Source organism: Corvus kubaryi, unplaced genomic scaffold, assembly GCF_017639235.1.
Source record: "Corvus kubaryi isolate FWS band 111438036 unplaced genomic scaffold, C.kubaryi_AGA036_p1.0 138, whole genome shotgun sequence".
Classification (NCBI taxonomy): Eukaryota; Metazoa; Chordata; class Aves; order Passeriformes; family Corvidae; genus Corvus; species Corvus kubaryi.
Genome location: NW_024580672.1, coordinates 2,909,738 through 2,933,670, shown reverse-complemented (window position 1 = coordinate 2,933,670; position 23,933 = coordinate 2,909,738). Strand labels below are relative to the sequence as shown.

At 37.9% G+C, this 23,933-nt stretch overlaps 2 protein-coding genes across 11 annotated transcripts in view; one reads left to right on the top strand and one right to left on the bottom strand.

The window, feature by feature from the left end:
* The window catches only part of KAT6B (lysine acetyltransferase 6B), a 111,252-nt gene extending 93,908 nt beyond the window's left edge, over positions 1-17,344 (top strand). For all 9 annotated transcript variants that reach the window (XM_042018620.1, XM_042018619.1, XM_042018618.1 and 6 more), the window contains 5 exons: positions 7,255-7,486; positions 9,255-9,414; positions 10,013-10,279; positions 11,485-11,785; positions 13,449-17,344. In XM_042018620.1, coding sequence (XP_041874554.1) covers positions 7,255-7,486; positions 9,255-9,414; positions 10,013-10,279; positions 11,485-11,785; positions 13,449-15,934 — 3,446 coding nt within the window. In that variant the 3' untranslated portion in view covers positions 15,935-17,344. The remainder of the gene's footprint in view (positions 1-7,254; positions 7,487-9,254; positions 9,415-10,012; positions 10,280-11,484; positions 11,786-13,448) is intronic.
* The window catches only part of DUSP29 (dual specificity phosphatase 29), a 53,890-nt gene continuing 46,799 nt past the window's right edge, over positions 16,843-23,933 (bottom strand). For both annotated transcript variants that reach the window (XM_042018629.1, XM_042018628.1), the window contains exon 4: positions 16,843-22,380. In XM_042018629.1, the coding sequence (XP_041874563.1) occupies positions 22,133-22,380 (248 nt within the window). In that variant the 3' untranslated portion in view covers positions 16,843-22,132. The remainder of the gene's footprint in view (positions 22,381-23,933) is intronic.

The following is a 23,933-nucleotide window of genomic DNA, read 5'->3' as shown; positions in this document are numbered from 1 at the left end:
GACACTTCACCTCTTTATGACTTGCTGTATGTTGTAGCAGCTCAGTAGCTGTTTCATGACTGACAACCTGACACTTGTTCTAAGCTATGTCATTCCTGTTTGTGAGTTGAAACCTGATTTTTAAACGGCCTTTCTATGCAGGCTAGGCTTGAGCAAGTTTGGAACCATTTAAGTTTGCTGTTTTGTTTTGCTGTGAGGCAAATTACAGTGGCAAAAGAGATTCCATGTTGGAAGCCACATTAACAGATTTGAATTTGCTTCTTCATATGGTCTGTTCCTCCCCCTGATTCTCAGTCATTACATATTACAAGCATACAGTCTGTTTTTCCGGGTTTAAAAATGATTGGAAGATTACTCAGCTCAGATATGATAACACAATCTTTATTTTGTGGGTATTTTAATATATAAGCAGTAAATTAAGGGTTTTGCAATGATACTTCTCTTAAATTTTGATCCTTCGTACTTTAACAGGTAGAGACTCAATTTCTTCCATGTAAATGAAGTAAAGATTCCCAATACAGAAAAATAGAAATTTTTCTCTTTAAAGGTGCCATGATGATGCTCATGTAATTTTACTAGGACACATGGAAGATGATAGCAAAAAGGAAATCTTTATTATGTTCAGCAGGGTTACATCAAGGTGGCTTCTTCTTGTGCTTTTTAGGCTGAGTCCTCTCTTGTTCAAAGGCTAGTAGTAGGTTAATAGCCACTGACAGGGTTACTCCTGAAAGACTCAGGAGTTATTCTGGTCCAGGGACCTTTGCTGTATTGCATTTTCTGTATGGTTCTTATCTCTGTAAGAGTTGCTCCTATTGCACAGCTACGTGTGTTATGTTTATTAATACTTCTGTGAATGTGAAGGTATGAAACAAGATGTAACTCTGTAATGAGTTTTTGCAGTGAAGCAGAGCTCTTATTTTCCATTGGTGTGGTTCTGTTTTTGAAAGACTATTTGGTTGCAGCTTTTCTTTAAGGTAAAAGCTAATCTTATCTGTAGATATTTTAAGAAAAGTGGAGATACAGGTTTGAATTACAAAATTTGAGTGGAAAGTTATGTTCTTTAGAACAACTATGCTAATCCAAGATAAGGGCTGGAATACTCTGGTAGGACACAGTTTAAAGATATTTGTCTTTCTGCTGTTTCTTTTGTAAAGTGGGCTCTGTCTCAATTACAAGAATATAACAGACTTTCTATACTAGCATTTGTAACTTTCTTGTTCGGAGAGATTGATATGATTGATTTCCTAGAAAGTGATATTGACCATGACTTCTTAAACAAGATCAGAACTATGTTTGTCTCCAGTGTGTGATGTGATTGATACATAAGACATAAAACTGTTTCCTTGATCACAGGCTCTCAGATAAAATACTTTTCAAATTTACAGTGTAAACTGTTATTTCCAGATTTTTTGTAGCAGACAAAAAAATGTGTTCTAGCTAAGAAGTAGGACTCATTAATCCCTACCCTTGGGGTCCACTTTGAAGACTGTTTGTTTTGGTTTTTAGCCTCCATACGTGAAAAGCAAATATGTGGATTTGTTGCTAGTAGCATAGGAGAAAGAAATTGCAGTTCCTAAGTACTTGTCCAGGGACAGAATGAGATTCAGTACTCTGTTTTCCATTCAGGTACATTTTTGCTGATTCTGTTTCTGCTGAAGACAATGTGATGAACTGATACTTCAGAACAATAGTTGAACACAATACATGATGTCCTCAAAAGAGTGAAGTGCCTCTCTTTGTGGTACTGTTCTCAAAGAACCTGCTTGTCTGTTAGCAATGAATTTCAAGGAGTGAAGTAATTGTGTTAGATCAGCACAGTCTCCATGGCATATGGCACTGTTGTTTGTGGTGAGGTTGCGATGTCAGATACTCCCTTAAGGGAGCACATGGGTAATAGAACGCAGGAAATTATACTAGAGTTTCAGCTAGTGGCATCTTCTGGAGAATACAGTGTTGAAGCTGCCTCAGGATGTTCTGGATGGATTATATTCTGGCTATGTGGAATTTCCAGTAAAATGTACAACTGTATTGCCTAGTGGAGAAGGCAAGAAATGTTGTGATCCTTTCATAAAAGGATGAGTGATACAAGCCAACTATAACCCTCCATTTCACATTGTTAGAAGCTACTCAGCTATAGTTATTTATTTTCCCAAAGTGTGGGTGCTAACTGACTGACTATTGTTTGCTCTTAAGCTAAACAAAGTAATCTTTGTATTTAATAATAAAATACAGCATTTCTAGGACTGTTCTAGGTGGTTTTAAAATAGAAATAGTAAATATAATTGCATCAAAAATACTTGTTCAAACTTTAATATTAGCGAAGTTCCCTAGCTTCTCAGGTGAATGGGAAACCACGAAGTCTTCATTCAATCCTGTGCAATATGCATACTACAGTTTGGCTGTTGCTGTGTGTAACTGAGCCACAATGTGACCATGCTGTCTTGGGTGAACACAAACAAGTGTAATTCAAACACCTACATCCAGTTTGCAAGTTGGGTTTTTTGGTTTGCTTGAATCAAGATTAATTCCTGAGCTTACTGAAAGCCTAATGGCTTTATAATGATTGTGGTCAGTGTTAATTGCACTCAAGGAAACTGAACATTTCAATCTAGATGTCTGTTCTTTGACTATTCATCAGAAATTATGGATGTGAGGGTGGCTGACCACTGGAACAGGTTGCCTGGAGAGGTTGTGGAGTCTTCTGTCCTGGAGATGTTCAAAAGGTGTCAGGACACAGTCCTGAGTAATGTGCTCTAGGGGATCCTGCCTGAGCAGGGAGGTTGGCCTAGATGACCTCCAGTGGTCCCTTCCAACCTTAACTATTCTGTGAAATGAAATGGTAAATTGATTTCTTCATTGCTATAGAACATAAAGCATGTATAGAGAGCACTCAGATCGCAGGAGTGTCTTCAAAAAAATCTTCAAACTTCATTTGACTTCCTTCTGTCAGCTTTAGTTTGTTCATTTGGTCCTTCCCAGTATACCACTTGTTTAATGTTTTTGTTTGCTGCTGCTTTGTATTCCACTGGCCTCTGTGCAGTCTGCAGCTCTATTGTCTTACACCTTTGAAGGCTAGCCTGCATTTGTTACCATGTTAAGAGCAAAAGGACAAGTGTATTCCTTCAGCAGATGATAAAAAAAATCAATTCAGCTGTCTCAAGCTAAATTTAAAACTGTGTTGAGATTTATGCTTAATATTATAAAGCTGAGGTAGTGATGTTTAGAAGTGTGTGTGGTAAGGAAAGAAGGATGTGTCTTGGGGATTTGCAGAGACTTAATGAAATAGCTGCTTATGGCAGTTTGTAACTTGAAGTATGCATAAAACTGTTTTCATGCCATAGGAGTGAAAGGGGGCTGATGTGATCCTGGTTTGTAGAAGATTTTCAGGAGAGAGCTGGTGAGATACAAGTCTGTTCACCTCACAGCAGCAGACATGACAATAAATTCCTGCTGGTAAACACACAAGTAAATGCAGCGAATGCAGGAGGAAGATGGACTCTGCACTGCTTGCAGAAGGAAGTGATACTTAACATATCTTAGCAAGTTCTTAAAAAATTCCAATAAGTATGGACATTAAGATCATCTAGTTGGTTCCAATTATTTGGATGAAGCCAGACTGATTCTGTTTGCCAGTTTCAATGTGTCCCTTGGATTTCTCTGTTGGCCACTGTCCTGCTATCAAGCTAGACCTCTGATTTCATGCTATTTAACTTGTTTGAAGATATAGAACCAAGCATAATAAAATCAGTAGTTAACTAAAGAAAGTTTCTGAAGACTGACACAGATGTATTAAAGTTTCTGTTCTCACATAAGTGTGTTGTGGATTCTGTAGCTATTTCAGGGGTATTACTAGGAATGCTGTAGATTGAAATTACAAGATAATTACAAGTCAGTTTGTTTAAATGTTTTAATGCCTAATTATCGCCTTAATTTGTGTTGAAGGCATAGAATTTATGTATGTTATACTAACTTTCCCTTTCTCAGATTGCATTTCTTCTAATTGTTTCAAATCTTGGATAAGATGAAACCTTAGTGATTCTGGGGAGGTTTGTGTGACAGAAATCAAAGGCTGTAAATCGCATTTGGTGCATTGCTTCGTCGTGGAGGATAGAGATAAGGCAAGAAATAAAAATAACTAATGGTATTTTGGCTGTTGAATTTTGTGATACTATCACTCTATGCCCAGAAGATAAGATAGAAGACTCTTTGTTCTTGATTAGGTCTTACATTTTGTTGTGGTTTTCTTTTTTTGTGTAGCATACAGTTTGACTTGTTTACTCTTGGGGGTGAGTGGTGAGGAGCTCTGTTTTGTTCTGTGAGTGTTGCTATTGTTCATAATCTGATATCAAAAATTATATCTTAAGAAAGTTCTTTGAGGTTGCCACTTGGAGGCTATCCATTATTAAAATTAGGTCGACACAGTGAGATTGCAGGTATCTGTTTAACGGGGGCATATGGTGCTCATTTCAGATGCTTCAGGGTAGATACACAAGCTACCAAAATCAGTGGTTTTTATTTACCTGCAACTCTTAGATCAATTACTTGGCATCTCTTCAGTAAGTTTAATTTAATAGGTGTCATTCAAATCACAGAATCTGTTGAGAGACTTTCTAGTCAGTGTGTGCTACATGTAACTGAGACTGTTACCTCTGATTTATATTTTTGATCCTCTAGAATGTGAGTATCTTGGAAAAGCATAGGTTATATTTTAGAAAGGTAGGGAAAGAATACTGACAGATGTTACTGCTGTGCAGGTAAAGTTTCTCTGCTTTAATGTAGAGTGAAAATGAGCACTAAGAACTAGTCTTTAAATCCCCAGACACAGGAAAGGTACAATGAGCCAGGATGTATTAGTAAAACTCTAAAGGTACTTGTGGTTGCCTAACTAATGATTCCAAACTTTTGTTTGGATAGCAGTTTCTTATTCAGCTTCATAATATGTTTACCAAGAAATTATAGGTGCAGCCCCCTTATCTATGAGGAAAATGAAAGTAGAGGAAGAATTTTTGTCAAAGTAACTTCAAAGTGTAGTGAAATGCAAGAATGAAATCTAGGTCTTGCAAATACCCTACACTTTCTATTAGTGCCCAAGACTGCTTGAATGTGAAGTTGGTAGTGTAAACTGTAAAGTTACTTGAAGCAGCTCTAAGTTCTCCTCATTTTTAAAATCTAGGTTATTCTCCCTCTCTTTTCCTGTGTTGAGACTTCCATCACTACTTCTACTACTGCAGGTTTGCATGGTTTTTTTTATGGGCAGTGTCATCTTAGTATAAAATTCGGTTTTGTGTGTTGTACACAAGCTGATCCAGAATTCTTTCTTGATACAAGTGAAGCTTTGTTTAAAATTAAGCAGAACAGGCTATACACTGTAGTTCTGCTTTTGTGCAGCTGGAATTAAAGCAACAATTCTCTACCTTCCAATTATTGAAGATGCACTGTGGCGTTGAATGTGAAATTTGATGTTTCCTGTCAACAGTAGCTGCATGTAGTACCAAGATGTACTAAAATGTATCATCTAGTTATAAAAAAGTTTAATATGCTGCAATTTTAAATGTTAAAATACCTTCACTTCCTTAATTTTTATGGTAGTGTTCCTTCTGTAAAACAAAATAAATTTACTTGCTGAGTTTCTGGTGGTACCATGCAGATGTAGGCAGGCTTCATGTAGCTCTGTAGAGGTAGGCAGATGTGGGATGGTATGCTGAAGCTCTGGCATTTTATCACAAATCATGCTAATCGATATGAAAGGCACACTACTTATTTCAGTATCTATGTTGTGATCACTTGAAATGTTGTAGGATGTCTGCTTTTCTATATAAATTTCTTTATGTAAACTGGTAATTAGACTACGATGCATATATGTGTATGTTTCTTCTAAATTCTGTTGTGGACCTTTTCTGTTTTATCTGAGGAAGGGAAGACCAGTGTTTCAGGCAGAGTAAATATACATATATTTATGTGTGTATTTTGTGGTTTTATCTAAGAAAAATACCTCTGTGTGTGTATGGTTTGTATATGGTAGACCATACAGCAAAATAAGGAAACAGCCACTGCTTCTCTTAAACCTGGATGTTAATCATACACTTTTAATTTATAGCTAATTTGATCAGGAGTAACTTTTTGAAGAGGTTAGTAGGATTTGTTTAACAAACATGACATGACTGTGCTAGATATGTTTTAAATCAGTCTTTGAAAAATAAGAGTTTGAAAAATTTGAGGGAGGAAAAAAGTATTTAAGAATATTGGAAGGTGCAAGAACTGTACATTTTGGTGGATTCCAATTGACTTTGAGTAATGTAATTCCATAAACATAATGTCTGTGTATAGTGGAGTAAGCATTTTGTAAGCCTGGTTGTTTAAGGCCTGTGTGTTGGCAGTTTTTATAAAGGCACAATGCAGAATATGTATTGTGGAGGGATGAATGACTGTGAAAGAATACCTTTCCTTAATTGTGGGTTTTTTCTCTATACTGAAATAGTTTTACTGGTGGCATCTTCTGTTATCTCCAAGCAGGCATATTCTACTCTAAATAGTAAAATCCTCTTAAAGGTGAAGAGTTAAAAGGGACTTACAACATACATAGAATATAAAATGAAGGTGGTATACTGTGTAATAGTGGATCTGTTACTGTTTTGAAGACTGCAAGCAGGAATTATGTGAATGTTCTTAAATATGAATTAAGGGAGATTATTTTTTAATTATTTCTCCTAACTAATTCTCTGAATAATTCATCTTGTGAATTATGTTACCTCCAAAATACAACTTCTAGCTGTTTAATCAAAAACTTATGTCACTTGGGGCTTCTTGAAGAAAAATGACTTAACTGATATTACCCATGATACCTGCTCTTGAGATTCTTTGGAATATTTTTGGCTTCAGTGATGTAACTCAGGTGTAAAAGTTTCTCAAAAGGCCAGAGAGTTGTAGTTCTAAAGGAGAACATGCATGATGGGACCTGTTCCAAAACATGTTGGCTTTTCCCTCTTGTCCTTGCCTTGCAATTAGAGTTTTTGGTTAATATTTGATTCTCATAACATAAGATCTGAGTCACTCGCAAGGATTTGATCTTTTCCTATGTCACTATAATGATGAAAACTCATCTCTTTTGTGGAGAGGATTTCTGTAATTGCAAGAGTTTTCAGTAGTTGAATCAGTCATGCTGATGTTTTGTATTAATTCCAGCTTTCTTAAGGGCTAGTTAAAATTCCTTGCTTTTGTTATCTCCATAAGGTATCCTGTTTATTTTTATTCTAGGCTATTTACTTTCTAGAAGAGAGGGTCAAGCAGGATCCCCTGAAAAGCCATTGTCCGATCTGGGTCGTCTCTCATACTTGGCTTATTGGAAAAGTGTCATATTGGAATACCTGAACTGCCACCATGAAAAACAAATCAGCATCAAAGGAATGAGCCGAGCTACTGGAATGTGTCCGCATGATATTGCCACAACCTTGCAGCAACATAGCATGATAGATAAAAGAGAAGATAGGTCAGTGAATCTTGTAAACATTTTTTTAAAATACTGAGACAAAACATTCTCTACTTCCAAAACAGTTGATGTGAAAAATGTCTGTGGAAAAGTTTGACTGTAAAATGAGTAATAACCATCTTATTGTAGAAGTCAGTACAGATGGGTCTTACATAAAGAGCTTTTCTTCCTGATGATTTTTTGGATGCTCTTTCATGTTAATGGTTATTGGAAGTATGTGGCCAGCTCGAAACATTTTCAGTTAAGAATTTTGTTTCATTCAGTATGATCTTCCCTTAGTGTTCCCAGCTCTTGCTGTGCAAATATTTTGCTTTGAATACTAGTGAGAGAAAAATTTGTCTTTGTGGGTGGCAGTCTCTCTTTCCACACCCCCTCTTTCAATCATTGCTGAATTCATGTAAACCATGGGATCAGATCAGCTCTATGTGAAGTGCTCCTGCTCAAGGTACTGGTAATGCAAGTTTCTATTTAATGTTACAATCAGTGTTGAAAGTCAGTGCACTGAGAAGGTGAGTTCTTGTTTTGTGAATATCTTCTTTCTTAATGATTTTGATGGATATTTTAGAACTTAACTGGGTTGTTGTTCTTGTTTGGTCTGTTTCTTTCCATAAAATGTCTTAAATGACTTTCAATGGTGTTTGTGTTTCTGAAGATGATCTTAATTCTTTCTGGATATTCCAATCATAGAAACTTTATAATTAAGCAAAGCTGCCTTTCAAACACTGGCTTGCCAAAAAGTAAAATTAAAATCAGGAAAAGTTCAGCCTCAGTAACTTTTATGTGTCCCAGTACTAGTATTCAAAGCCAGTAATTTTTGAGCCAGTAAGAATGCAAGTCTTCAAAAAGGAGATCAGCTTACAAGATGGTGTATGAGAGTAGGTAAGAGGAGAGCGGTCATTGCATTAAACCCTTAACTTTCTGGAGTACTTAGTTAAGGACAACCTGAGGACAAATGTATTTTAAGGGAAATTTTTCTTTCATGTAGTAAAGTAGAAGTTTGTCACAATTCTGGGGAAAGGGTTCTGGATCTGATTTCTTTTTTAAACTTTGTTTTTCACTGAGAGAATATTGTTACTTAACCAACCTGATTTTTACCGCACTTGAAATTCTTGCTCATCTTTATAGTTTAAAATTGTATAGTTCTTTGTAACAGGGCAGTTTGATGGGATATGTGCTAATAGATTAGCATACTGTGCTATTTTATTAGTCTTTACCTACTTTTGATATGCCACTTCATAGTAATTGGAAAGTCGTTTTGTACTTCATTAGCACAGGACTAAAGTACCTTTGTATGCTTCGTTAGAAAACCTGTGCTTCTGACTTGCTTTCTTGTCCCGTTAGCTTACATCTTCAGCTGTAACATTATGACTTTCTCACTCTTGACTTGATGATCCACAGTGATTTCTATCTGTGTTTGTATATAATATTAAAACTGGAAATTGTTCTGGCAGTGATTCAAGTGCCAACACTAAACCTCTTGAATTAGGTTTAGAGTAGTCAACTATAAAACCTTTACTTTCTCTCTGTTGCCCCAGTGATGGTTAATATTGAGCTTTCACTTCATAAACTGTTGTTTCCTCACTTTTTCTCAGTGAACAGTCAGTAGTGTAAGCATGTTATCGCTGTGTGTCAGTTGGTATTTTTAGTTTGATGGATCCTTTTATTTACCCATCTTTTTTTCACAGGTTTGTTTTGCAAAAGGATTTCACCTGTAGAAAGGCTGTTTTAGGAGATCACTTTCTAAAAATTACTGTTTATTTGCTTGTAGATTTGTAATTATTAGAAGGGAAAAGCTGATTTCAAGTCATATGGAGAAACTGAAAGCGAATCCACGTATCAATGAAGTAGATCCTGAAAGCTTGAGATGGACTCCATTGTTAGTTTCTAATGCTGCAGTTTCTGAAGAAGAGAGGGAAGCAGAAAAGGAGGTAATATCAGAGACGTGTTCTGAATTTCTCTTCCTTTGGTTTTCATAATTTTGAATATTCAACATTAGACTGTCTTAAATAGAGCAGATTTAACTTTGACCACTCCATACTGATATTGTAATGCAGAATTTTTGGAATCTGTATAGCAACACATGGTAACTCTGGGGGGATGAATATGAAAACTTAAAATGTGAATCAGTTGTCGTGGAGCTGTATTTATCACTCTTGAGGTAGTCAAAGAGCATGTAATCAGATCAAATTTGGTGCAGAGCTCAGGGGCTGCACTGTCAATCGATTCTTTGTGTTCTCAACTTGCTCAAAGTGATCCAGTCAGTAGGCATGTAATGTAGTGCTAAAGGACTTAAATCAATTCGCTGCATCATTAATAGTGCTAAATATCCCATGAAATGCAATCTTCTTTGGTTTGTTATCTGTTAACTGTTGTAAAGGAACAACTAGATGATTCAGCTGAAATGTTGCTAGGTTAGCCAGCAGTGCTAATCAGGGTTGACTTATTTTAACTATTTAGCTGAATGTAAAAGATACGGCTAAGTAAATGCTGTTTCGGTGACCTGTTATTTTAACCTCAACCCTTCAGGCTGAGCGTCTTATGGAACAAGCTAGCTGCTGGGAAAAGGAAGAGCAAGAAATATTCTCCACAAGAACTAATAGTAGGCAATCACCTGCAAAAGTACAATCTAAAAATAAATACTTGCGATCTCCAGAAAGTGTGGCAGTGGTGGGGGAGCGAGGGCAATCCACAGAACACTCTAAAGAAAGCAGTGAGGAGGATGGCGGGGATGAGAATCAACAGAGTTCACCTCCCCGGCTGACAAAGCCCCAGTCACTGGCCATGAAAAGAAAGGTGTGTTACTTCAGTGGTTTTGTGCAAAGTCACTTGTATCCGATTTCAATCAAATCGTTATCATCAAAATAACAATCTGGCTTTCTACAAACATTTGTTAGGCTGTTTTAATCCTTTTTGTGTTATTTGGACACTTAACTACTCCTCTCTTCTCCTTTATGCACTCCATCCCATTTTTTGTCTTTAGGATTTTTCACAGAACTATAAAATACTAGTGACATTAAAAAATCAGAATTTCCTGTTAATTTTTAAACTAGAGATTGCCCTCTGCTGTTTAGCATTGGTATTGGTTCAATATTTTAATGGTTCTTTCTTTTTTTGTATTAAGATGGAGTCCAGCTTGTGGGGTTTATCTTTTTATGGTTTTTTTTTTTTTTTATTATAGGAACTCCTAAAAGGGGCATAAAGTTTTCAAAAGAACTGCTGTTAAAACAAGAGGGTTTTTTTTTACCCGTATTCTTCTAATTTAAATGTTAAATTCTGGTTACTGCCATGTTTTCGTAATTCTTAATTTCTTTGAAAAAATCAACTCTGAGTTGCTTAAATTAGTAAACTTAAGAATCCCATAAATTTTAAAGCACTCAGCCTATGTATTGAAGTGTCTCTGGTGAGAATTAGGAAATTGGATTGTCCCTTTGATTATACTTTAACTGAGCTTACTTTAAAGTAACTATAAATCTTGGAGAATGTATAATAATAGGAAAACAAAATCTTGAACAGTTTTTTTTTTTAATAGCAGCCATCTGTAGGATTCTTGAGGTGCACTTCCTCAATGTTACCTATTTTTCTGTGTACATACTTATTTCTAAAAATAGCAGAAATCTGAAATGTAGAAGAATAAGCTTTGATACTTGTGAAGGTTGTTGGGGAATTATAAATCTACAGAGGAAAAATGTGTGAGTACAGTTTATGTAATAATGCTATGAATATTATTTGACAGAAGAAGGTAAAAGACACTACAATAGGAAGAAAATTCTAGCCTTCACTTTTACTTACAGAAGGGTTTGTATACATGTATACATACCTATTTTAACTGTTTAGACATTTTACTTTTAGATTGTCTACATTTGAATTTGATGCAACGTAAAGTGGTTTTTTGAATGAGTAAATAGATTGTTGTAAACTCACTCTACAAAAATTTATGTCCAGAATCAGTTAACAAACGGGAATGTAGGAAGAGTTTTATTTGTGGAATTATTTTTCAGAGACCTTTCATACTGAAAAAGAAAAGGGGCCGTAAGCGCAGAAGGATAAACAGCAGTGTTACAACAGAGACAATTTCTGAAACAACAGAGGTGTTGAATGAGCCATTTGATAACTCAGATGAAGAGCGTCCCATGCCGCAGCTGGAACCCACCTGTGAGATGGATGGAGAAGATGATGACTTGAAGCCTGTGATTAGAAAAGCTTTTGAGTATCAACCTGGGCAGCAGAAACAGGAGGAAGAAGAGCAGAACAAGGAGGAGAAAGATATTCATTGTTACAGGAGTGATGAAAATTGTACAGGTAAACTTAAAATGTTCTTATATCTTCACAAAATTAATTTTGTTGGGTGGCCTTCTAAAGAAGTGTTTATTTTTGTCATAAATCTTGAAATTTTTAATGAGATGTATTTAGCCATTATTATTATAATATTATAATTTGCTTTTTGCATTCAGGAAACAAGTCTTTTCCAGTCTGAGGCGTTGAAGTTCTTGTCATATTGTCAAAACCAACTTTTATGTCCCTGCAACAGGGCATTTCATACTTAACAGTGCAAAGGGTAGCACTGGAATATTGTCCAATATAGTTTTTGTATCAGTGGTAAAGGATACAAGCAAAAAGTAAGATTCAATTTACACAAGTATCTTTCTATTCAGCACTGTTGGTAATTCAGTGAAATGTTTGTTGCTTCTGTGGAATAATATATCCTCAGCACCAAGATCCTGGGTTTTTTCCCCCCATGAAAGAGACAGACAGTTTTAACTGTGTCCTTTCAAAGCTGCTTTTCCAGTTTGATTTCAAGGATGTTTCCTGTCAGAAAAGTTCATGGATGGATAGTGAAACTACTGATGAGCTATTCTGAACGTACACTCTTCCCTTGACCTCCTGGCCCTCAAATTCTGCTTATGAGTTTTAATTCCAGAATGAATTACTAGATTCTCAGGTCTGTGTATTTTCTCTAAGAAGCCAGTAGGTACTACTTCAGTATTTTTGCAATCACATGGGAAGTATCATCATGGGCTGATTTCTATTTCAAACAGCTATTGTGTGACGTGGTACATGAGAATGTTGCTACTTTTTCCAGCTTCTCAAGAGACGCTAATTAAACTAATTGTAGCAAGTTCCAGCTATGCCCCAGTGGTCAGGTTTGCACTGTTTTAACTAGACTAATGTTTTGTATTTGCCCATGGACCACATCATCACAATACAGAAGTATCACTGAAGCCATTACACTCCCAAGTTCAGCATGTTATATCTTGGTAATTCTCCTTTTTTCTAGAGTATATGTAAGTAGTAGCTGGGGAGAAGGGAAAGAGGCGAATGTGTTTGGGTCCTTTTTTTATAGTTAATGGATTAATTTAGCTTTCTGATGCACTCTGTGTTTAATTTTAACTATCTTTTGCCTTCTATCATCTGTTGTGAGCTGTGTCATGATATGTTGCCCGTGAGATAGTACTAGAATGAATCACCTTTTTTCAGTGTTGGTATTAAAGCATAATTATATATTTATTATAGCTTGTCCTCCAGAATGGTCACAGAGGAAACTCCAGACTTTCATGTCATTACTGTCAGAAAAGATGAATATATGTTAGATCAATGTCTATATAAAGTGAAGGCATACTTCTATTCTAAAACCAAAGGTTGAAAATCAAATATTTGGACAGTATTTGCATTAGTTTACATGTCTTGACATTTAAATCTCTGGGATTCTTCTAGTGTATAAATGGTGGTTCTGCTAGTGTCTGTTAAAAGGCCACCAAACAATAACATATCTGTGTAGTGTGTTTGAGCTGTAGATACTACATCATTCTACTGTGGTTTGAGATCTGTTTATAACTCTTGTTTCATGGTTTCTTAATACATTTTGAGTTTATAAATTATTTTCAGGTTTATATTGGGAAATATTGATTAGTCTGCAAGCTAAGACTTTTTTTTTTTTTTTTTTTGTCTCTATTACCTCCCAAAGACAATACAGAGGATGTAGCTGTGTTGGAAGAAAGCACTAAGGACAATCTTGAACCTTTAAAGAGTAAGCAGGGTTGGCCCAAAGGAGTTAAGCGTGGGCCATCTAAGTGGAGGCAAAGCAAAGAAAGAAAACCTGGCTTTAAGCTTAATTTATATACTCCACCTGAGACTCCCATGGAGCCTGACTATCAGGTGCTGGTGGAGGAACAAAAGGAAGTAGCTGAAGACAAGCCCTGTTCAGTTCCTGCTGTTACGGAGGAAGCTGTTAAAGAACCTGTTGAAGCATTACCACCACCAGATGATGAGGTGAAAGAGGTAGAACCTGAACCTCTGCATCCATCCAGTGATCCCTTTGAAAAACAAGAAAATGATACCATGAAAGCTGGGGAAGAAGAAAGGAGCATAGAAGAAGATGGAATCAATTCAAAAGATCAAGAAAAAGACAAAGCAGAGGAAGTTTTTGTGCAAAAAGAGGAGTCCGTGCATTTGGATGATCAGGAGGAAGAGGAGGAAGATGATGAAGAGCCTTCTCACAATGAGGATCATGATGCAGATGATGAAGATGATAGTCACATGGGTTCAACAGAAGTGGAGAAAGAGGAATTGCCTGGTGAAGCTTTCAAAGAAATGCTGGAAACCCAGCAATCTTTTTTAGAAGTAAATGTTCAAACTGGTAATTCAAATCAGGAGGAGTTAATGGATTGTGGTGTTGACCTTGCAGCTGATGAGTGTGAAAGTGACCAGAAAGAACTTGCTACAGATTCAGACCCAGTGCCTGAATCTGATGATGATCATGCAGACAACAACCAGGACCAAAAAGCTGGTGAAGAATTACATTCCGATTTCAAGGGAGAGAGTACTGAGACCATGGAGATTGACTCAGAGACCGTTCAAGCAGTACAGTCTCTAACCCAAGAAACAAGTGAACATGAAGATACATTTCAGGACTGTGCAGAGACTCAAGAGGCCTGTAGAAGTTTGCAGAACTATGCCCACAATGACCAAAGTCCCCAAATGACCACACTGGATGACTGTCAGCAGTCTGACCACAGCAGCCCAGTTTCATCTGTGCACTCTCATCCCAGCCAGTCAGTTCGTTCTGTTAATAGTCCAAATGTTGCTCCTTTAGAGAACAGCTATGCTCAGATCAGCCCAGATCAAAGTGCCATTTCTGTGCCGTCTCTACAGAACATGGAGACCAGCCCAATGATGGATGTTCCCTCTGTTTCTGATCATTCGCAGCAAGTTGTGGATAGTGGGTTTAGTGACTTAGGAAGTATTGAGAGCACCACAGAAAACTATGAAAACCCAAGCAGTTATGATTCTACAATGGGTAGTAGTATCTGTGGAAACAACTCTTCTCAAAACAGTTGCTCATACAGTAGCCTTACATCTAGTAACCTAACGCAGAGTAGCTGTGCAGTGACCCAGCAGATGTCTAACATTAATGGAAGCTGCAGTATGATGCAACAAGCAAACATCAATTCTCCTCCCACTTGTAATGTAAAATCTCCCCAAGGCTGTGTTGTTGAAAGGCCTCCAAGCAGCAACCAACAGTTATCCCAGTGCAGCATGGCTGCTAATTTTACGCCACCTATGCAGTTGACTGAAATCCCTGAGACGAGCAATGCCAACATTGGATTATATGAAAGAATGGGGCAGAGTGAATTTGGAGCAGGGCATTACTCACAGCCATCTGCCACCTTCAGCCTTGCCAAACTGCAACAGTTAACTAATACGCTTATGGATCATTCTTTGCCTTACAGCCATTCAGCTGCTGTAACTTCCTATGCAAACAGTGCCTCTTTGTCTGCCCCCTTAAGTAACACAGGGCTTGTTCAGCTTTCTCAGTCTCCACATGCTGTTCCTGGAGGACCCCAAGCACAGGCTACCATGACCCCTCCCCCCAACCTTACTCCTCCTCCCATGAATTTGCCACCTCCCCTTTTGCAGCGTAATATGACTTCATCGAATATTGGAATATCCCACACCCAAAGACTGCAGACTCAGATGGCCAGCAAAGGTCATGTCTCTGTAAGAACCAAATCCACACCGCTGCCACCCACTGCTGCAGCCCATCAGCCACAAATTTATGGGCGAGCTTCACAGACTGTGGCCATGCAAGGGCCCGCACGGACCTTAACAATGCAGCGCGGCATGAACATGAGTGTAAATTTGATGCCAGCCCCTGCTTATAATGTCAATTCAGTGAACATGAATATGAATACCCTTAATGCTATGAACGGTTACAGTATGTCCCAGCCAATGATGAATAGTGGCTATCACAGTAATCATGGGTATATGAATCAAACCCCCCAGTACCCTATGCAGATGCAGATGGGAATGATGGGAACTCAGCCATATGCACAGCAGCCAATGCAGACAGCACCCCACAGTAACATGATGTACACTCCTCCGGGCCACCATGGCTACATGAACACAGGCATGTCCAAACAGTCTCTCAATGGATCCTACATGAGAAGGTAGGCCCTTGGGAGAGACACACTACCAAACCGGCGTATGGGATAGATCTGCACAAATACCTTTGGAGAGTACGATTTCAAAACCAGCAATTGGTGTGAATGCAAATACATTTGTTGGCACCATTTAAAAGCTGTATGCAGCAGAAAGCCTTATACAAGTTTTTCTTTATTTCTTGCTTTGTTGGTTTTTTTTTTTATTTTGTTTTGTTTTGTTCTGTTTTGGGTTTTTTTTGTTTATTTTTTAACATTGTGAGATTTAACTTCTCTTTGGGGGGAATTAGGTGATTTTCCATTTTTTGTTTATTTTCATTGAGCTTGAAGTTCTCTGGAAAGGAAGAACTCTTTCTATGAACTGCAATTACACAGCAGCTGATGGTTCAGAGCCATTTTATGTGCCTGCTCCCATTAAAAATGTGGATAAATAGACTCCAAAACTATCAGACAGTACTGGATCATGAGCTTTTTCTCTCTCCTTTCCCCACATGTAAATGCCTTTTAGCAGTTCTTTTATTGTATTATTTTGTTTCTGAAGGTGACACTTCTGCATGCCGCTAATGTCTTTGTTAGTGACAGTGCATTTTGTAGTACTGTACAAGTGTTGTGCTTAACAGTAAGCCATTTCTTAATTTTTTTGCCTTGATTAGGTTACCCTAGTTTGAGGGGTAAAAAAACCAGAATTATATTTTTGTTAATTATAAAACTTGTAAAAATAATAAAAAAAAGCTGCAAAAGCTATTCACATTTTGGTTAGTTCAAAGGGTTTTATTGCTGTATGTTTAGTGTAAAGTTGAGACTCTTTTCCATTTTTGTGACCAGTTTCTTTGGGGCTGGGGTAGGAAAAAAGGCAGCTTTCTGTTTTATAAAAACTGTTATGTTTTTCTGTTGGTTGAAACATCTCAGTGTTTATTTGTCAAGTTTTGAAACATTTTCGTATATGTCCAAATACTTGGCAGGATTTAAAAAAAAAAAAGTAGTGAATTTGGTGTAAAGTTGCTATTTTATGGAAATGCCTCTAACTTTACATTTTCATTCCATCTGTAGATTTTTCTATCTTTATAAAATATTGGAGTTATTTTTTAAGGGAAAAAATAGAGCAGTAGCGTGTGAATAGCTCAAACTAAGCTTACAGATCGCATGTAAAAAAGCAAAAGTTATTTGTGTCTGTTTATATTGCTTCCTTTTTTGTAGCCTTTGTACCTGTACAGAGTGACTGTAAGGGCCGAACAGAAGAGGCTTGATACATGTAAAAATAGGACCCAGTGACACTCTTGTATTTATCTGTTATCTTTTTAGTCAGTCACTTAAAAAATACCCACAGAAGACCCACACAAGCAACAAAAATAAAAACTGCAAAAAACTACACCCCCCCCCCCCAAGCTGTACATTTTAACATAAAATAAATTATGATGAGCCATTTTTAGCCTCTTGTGTCTTGTCATAGTTTGATGTTGCATGGAATTACCTCCTGAAGCAGTGTTTGTTACAGTGCTCTCACATGCTTGATCTAAAGCCCATTAAAGCTGGTGGGGTTTGGATTAGGCTGTTTAGAGCTTAAGCGTAGGTTACTCATCATAATTGCATACACCTTGTGAAAATAAAGAATAGCTAAGATTATTTTTTTTAATAATCTTAATAAAATATGGAATAAATATGTATTTAATACCTTACAAGGTTGTCAATATTTAATGTATGAAACTTCTTTCCTATAGAAAGTGTGAATATATATATACATATATATATATAAAAGGATATATGATAGTAACAGACATGGTGTTTGAACTGTATGTTAATGACAGAATTGTAATCTCTTCCTTTGTCATTGTTGCTGGGTGACAAGATGATGCAAATTCTGCATTGAATCTATGGGTTCTGTGTATATGCATGTATATGGGCACACAAACATACACAGAGATGAGCATTTCTCATCTAGCAATGGAAGGTCTCTTAAAGACAAGAAGGCTGTCTATATGTGGATCTCATGAGTGGACAAATTCAAATGTGGTATGTGTGAATCTACACCAGAAAAAATCCTTGTGATAATTTTTCAAAATGCTTCTAATGTGGATGTTGCCACTGTCACTGCAGTAAGGTTGTGAAGGTGAAAAGATTGGCCATCTTGACTGAAAACTGTGTCCCCATTCCAGTATATAAAACAGCTTTAAAGGTAATATTTCATATATCTAAAAGTCAAAGAAATGTGTATTTCTTTAAATAAAACCATTATTGTGTGATGGTACCAAATCAAGAAACTGATACTACAGATTCATGTGCACGACCTGTTCAATTTTAATACAATGGAGCAGCAGTCTAAAATAGTGAATCTGAATGAGAGCTAAAATTGCTGGTCCAATGGTAATCTGCAGTAACTTGTGTTTTAGAAGTTCAGAACACTTGATAAGGAGAGCACAATACAGCAAAGATCTTGGTTCATGCCCTTACATTGTCAAATTTGTTGATTGAAGGCAGAGAGTATTCATAGTACTTAAACTTTGTTTTCATCTTCACAAAGTAACTTGCCTTTTTTATGCTTAGGAAAAGGAAAGTGGAACTCAACACAGTTATGTGCAGCCTTCAGGTGTGTTTAGCTAGGACCCTATCTGTGCTAAATAATTGTATCTCAAAGTAGCATTATGTTCTGTGATTTTTCATTTGTGTGTTTTTACAGTGAATGAAAAAGGCACCTGGGTCTTTATCTGCTGCTGTTTAGTTTCAAGTTTCGAAGCCTGTAACATACAGACAAATCAGACCTTCTTACCATTTCAAATATTTGCTAACCTGAAATAGAGCATCCCAACTCCAGCATATTGCTAAAATTCTGTACTTACAATATACGGGTTAAAAGTTGTTTGGGAAATGATGTGTAGTGTGCACACAACAGGCAAGTTTCCAATAGAATTTTGTTATTTCAGAATTTAATTCCTTTCAGGAGGACAAGGGACTATCCCACATCTTTTCCCATAATGACTGCTTAGCTGTGAATTGCATTACTGCACTAAAATTTCTGATATATAAGAAGGTTGTCTTTTCCTTGACAGATGTACTTGTTCTCTGTCTTGTGTGCACATTGCAGTGTCAGTTTTGACTGTGTGCTCTAGCACCATCCCAGAGGGGAATGAGCTCTTGCTTTACTGTCTTCAAAAAAATTCTTCAGAGAATGGCAATAGATGATTCTTGTGAAGTGTAGGCAGCTTCCTTGGCCATGCACTCTTACAGAATGCTCGATGCCACTGGTGGTTGGCAACAAGGAAATCAACTTGCCTTGTTCCGTGTGTGTGTTACCTGCAGACCTGGCTCGTAGCTGGAGTCGGTGCTGCTGACGCTCGTTAATCAGCTGATCAGCAGCTTGCAAGAGTTGCCTCACTTTGTGGAAGTCAGGTGTTCCAGAACTTCTGCTTTTCTGATTAAGTCCCATTAATTCTGGGAGAACAGTAGGCAAAAAAAGCTGGGAAGTAAATGAAAAGTATGTTTACTTCAAAACTACTTAGTAGGCACAGCTGTGCCAGCTGAGTCCTTCAGGCAAGACCTGGTTCTAGGAAAGATACTTGTCTTTGGAGCAGGATATACTTAATCTGGAAGCTGCCAAATGACAGTGCTCCGGGGAGCTGCACTCAGCCCGTTAGCAAAGACAGGAAAGGTAAGTGTTGTTGCACTCAGGCTATCTGATCCCCTAGCTGTGGGCAAAATGCAACTGATTTTTTACTAACATTGTAAGAATCTCTGATATAAACAGAAATGAAGGACTGCTAAAGGTACTAATCTTCCACGTTAGATCACTGTGTCTCTCAGTTTTATAAGCTGTTTAATTTGTCCATCAGGCAGGGTGGTGAATGGAAACAAACTCCATTTATATCAGCATGGTAAATAGAAAGAATGGCCCTGGCAATTTTCTGTAGTGCTGAGGGTGATCAATTATGCATGTAAATCAATTACAAGTCCTCTTTCAGTTACAGCAGTCATCAAGCTCTCATGCAGGATACAAGAAAGAAGACAACCTGTAACTTGACAAAGGGAAATCATCACAGATATTTGTTATCATTTAGTTTATCGTTTGGTACAGAATTCCTGTCTCTAAAGCAAATGCTAAAAAATTTCAGCTTTTGCTGCCAGTGTAAATGAAAGCAGGGCCATGCAAGGCAGGTCTGTCTGACACAAGGCTGGGGGAACTGTTCTGTGTCTGGCTGTGAATTAAACTGCAGTAGACAATAAGGTGGTCTGAAAAGGTGCATTTGAAGGGCTATGGAAGTAGGCAGGAAGAGTTGAGGGACCCCATCCAAAAATGTTTTTACTCTAAACTCACATCGTGAGTGCTTATTTATTTTTGAAATATCGAATTACTCCCTTTGAGTTCCCTATTATTTCTGGGGGGCTTTTTCAGTGTTTTTTTTTTCCCCTCCTAATACAGGTATAGGGCTACTTAATTTGCTCAAAGTCCCAGAGTTTGTGTATCTCTATCATGAATATTGTTCACATTGTGATGTCTAATTTGGATTTGGTAGTAGTTTAGTTATATTAAATGTCTGCTTTTCTGAGAATTTAAAGATAAGGTGTTTATTATGCAGATAAATCCAAATGATAAATCAAAAGCATTGTATTATGGGTATCTGCAGCCTTGGCTACAGGTGGTGTTTGGAAATGCACGATTTACTGGGTTTTGGGCCCCAAAAGGAAGTGAAGGAATAGGAAGGCCTTCACACTAGAGATTCCAAGCCTGTGAAGCATTGTTAACATCTACAAAAAATAGAATAAAGTTGTGCTCAACTCTGGTTTGTAGCATATCCTTGCAGTTCTCAGTGGCACATTTCTGCCCTGTATTTTTTTTTTTCACAAGTATCCAATACTTACACAGTTCATACTGTACCAAAGTTGCAAAGTCTTTTGTCAGCTGGTAAAGACCAAGAGAACTCTCCTGTGTGCTTGATGGCCAGGTCATGGCCAAGTGCCTCTCAGGCACTGAGCAAATGCCTCCTACCCAATAGATTGAATTTGGTAAAATTCTGGTAGGGAGGGCGAGGACCTCACCTTTTTGCAGATGCAGCAAAGGTGAACGTGGCTTAATTGTGATCCTACTCTGACATACATTTTAAGAATATCAAATGCTGGCAAAACTCTCATTGTTTCAAAACATGGTGGTCATTTGTATCAAATAGGGTAAATGGAATAAGTTAAGGCAGAAAAGTGGGTCTGGTGTCCCCATTAGTGTATTAGCACCACTTCTGTCAACAGATGCAATTATTAACAAATGTAACTATGTAGGAGGACAATGACCTATTAAAGCTGAGATAGGAGGAAACATTTGGCAGTGATAGATCTAAACAGTGTCTGGAAGCACTGCAGCAGCTTTCTTCTGCTGGAAGAAAGGTCACTGAGGCATTTTTTTAAAGGCTTCATTGGTGTCTCTTGCCTTTTTTAAAATCTCATTAGAACAGATTATAATCCATTATTATTTAGGGGGCTATTGGAGCTGTACAAGTTCAGTGTTGAACTTCATCATAACAATGTAAAGGACATGATTCAGGCAGTTGAAGGATTTAGGACAAGTTAAGCAATTTAAAACTGAAAGTTCTGCAATGTCATGTGTATGTATATAATTGAATTGTTGTCCAGTGTAGCTGCTTATGCATCTGACCTTCTCAAGGGTATTGCTTTGTTTCTAGTTCTCATGGTGTAGTTGATCCTCATGTAGAGGCTCTCTAACTGCTGTGCTGCCCTAGATTATCACTGTGAAAAAAGAAACAAGTATGCCAGGAAGCAGCACAAAAAGGCAAACTCCTGTGAAACCCTTCAGGACTCTGGACTAAACAAATCAGTGTTTTTCCTGCAAGATTTCTTCAGGAGTGCCTAGCTGCACTCCTTTAAAGGCTGTGTGCTTGATTTAGGATCAGGATTTTGGGGGTACTCAGCTAGAAGAGAGTTTTAAGTTGTGCCTCCTTTTTGTGTTGTAAATGTTTGGGGTTTTTTGCAGAGAGAAAAACTTATTTGTTGATGTAACAAAGAATTCTGCTAAGGCTGGAACTTTTTAAGATGATGAGTTTTAAATTCGGTTTCCCTTCTTTCTCATCTTGACAGTATTTGAAGTGACTTTGGTTTTTTGTTTTTCTAGCAAATAACAAATGATCCTTGTGACTGTGTCATTAAATACACCTTCCCCTCCCCTCCTTTTATGGAGTTTCTTTTCCAGTAGCACAGCCGTGCCAGGACAGTGCTAGATGGTGGTGCTGTTCTGCTGGTCAGCAGGTGGGAGGCTGTTCTTGCTGTTCCTCCTCTGCAGTGCCAGCACTATGTCCAGTTCTCTCAGCTGCTTCAGGAAGCCCCGGTTTGGCAAGATGCAACGGTGCCTTGACACTTGCTCAATGGCATCCACCACTGTCATGTTCTTGTAAATCATCAGGTAAGCCAAGACCAGCGTGGCTGAGCGGCTGCGGCCCATAACACAGTGGACCAGCACCTTGCCTGTGGAAACAAAGGGACACCATCAGAAGTGACACTGGGTAATCCTTTCCTTTTGACAGTGAAGGTTTCTGTAACACCCCTGTTCTGTCTGATGTTTGACTACCCTTACCAGCACTTGATAAGCCTCTCCTTTTGCATGAGGGAAAACTGAGGCAGTAAATCTTACAACTGAACACCATCTACAGTAGGGATGATCCATTTAATCCTAAACCAAGTATCTTTTTATTTGTGAACAAAGCTTGCAGAGAAGGCCTGGGGGCTGCATTAATTACCACAGCGATCCCTGCTGCAGCCTTGTCTTACATGTCTCACAAACAGTGTGTATGTAATTCTGTGTTTGGGAATAATGACCAAAGCACAAGGTTGTTGGGAGGGTTTGGTGTGCTCTCACACTGTCCTTCCATGAGAATAAATGGATTGCATGGGGGGTGCCTTTCTCAGTTCTACTATCTAGACACAAAAAGTAACCGAATTTGATTTGTCTTTTTTTGTTCTGACAATAATGTCCTTTAAGATCTAGATTGCATCACTTTATGCCCATTTTTGGGGGCAGAGGATAAGAAAGGCCATAGGCATATAACCAGGGAGTGGAAAGAAACCAGCTCTTAAACACTATAGAAAAGCTGCTGTAGAAATTTCTGGCTAGCACCCTGTTGTGTTGAATGAAAGTAATGTTTCACCAGCACCATCATCTGAGTGTTCTAATACAATCATCTCCTTGCAGTAGGAGCCCGTCTTGTATCCTGTGTGTGCAGAGTCTTTGCCAAGAGTTTTCATCTCTGAATAAACATGCCACAGTTTAACTCGGTAACATTGCCTGGTTTAACTTGGGTCTTCCAGAGGCAGAAAGTCCTTGGCTTTGGATAGGAGCAAGGTTGTAAGTCAAAGTGGAACCTTCTGTGTTAGCAGTATCTGGAGGAGGTGGAGGAGGAGAACAGTAAGTGGGTTCAGGTCTGATTGACAGGTTTTGAAACACTTCAAAAGATTTCCAAAAATGATTCAAAGCCCTCGAGGGGTTCTCGCAAAAGGTTGAACTGCTGAAGGAAGTAGATTTGGAGCACTCTCTCTAACACCCTGCTAAGCAGAATTGCCACAGGAGAAAAAAATAAAAAACATGCTATCAGGGCCAATAATAGTTTATCTCTGTTAGCTATGCCTAGTGAGAAGTGCTGGGTGCAAAGCCATGACTCCTGCCGATTAACTCCTTTGCTTTCAGGCACAAGAGGATGTCTTGGCACAAGTAGCACTGCTGTGTAATGGGTGCATCAAGAACTGCCAACACTAAAGGATTAATGGTTAGAGTGTGCATCCTAATCCCAGCAGATAGTCTTTGAGGCATCTTGGCAAAATTCCAGTCCTTCTGATAACTAAAAGTGCCTCTTCCTCTCCTGGAAAATGATAATCCATTCTATTATTATTGCAAATATTTGAAATGGATGAAAACACTCATTTGTTTAGGCCTTTAGTGCTTCTCTTTAGAGCTTCCCACCTTGTAAATGTGTTACTGTTGAGGTGATAAAATACATGATGGGACAAGGAACACTTTGCTTTGT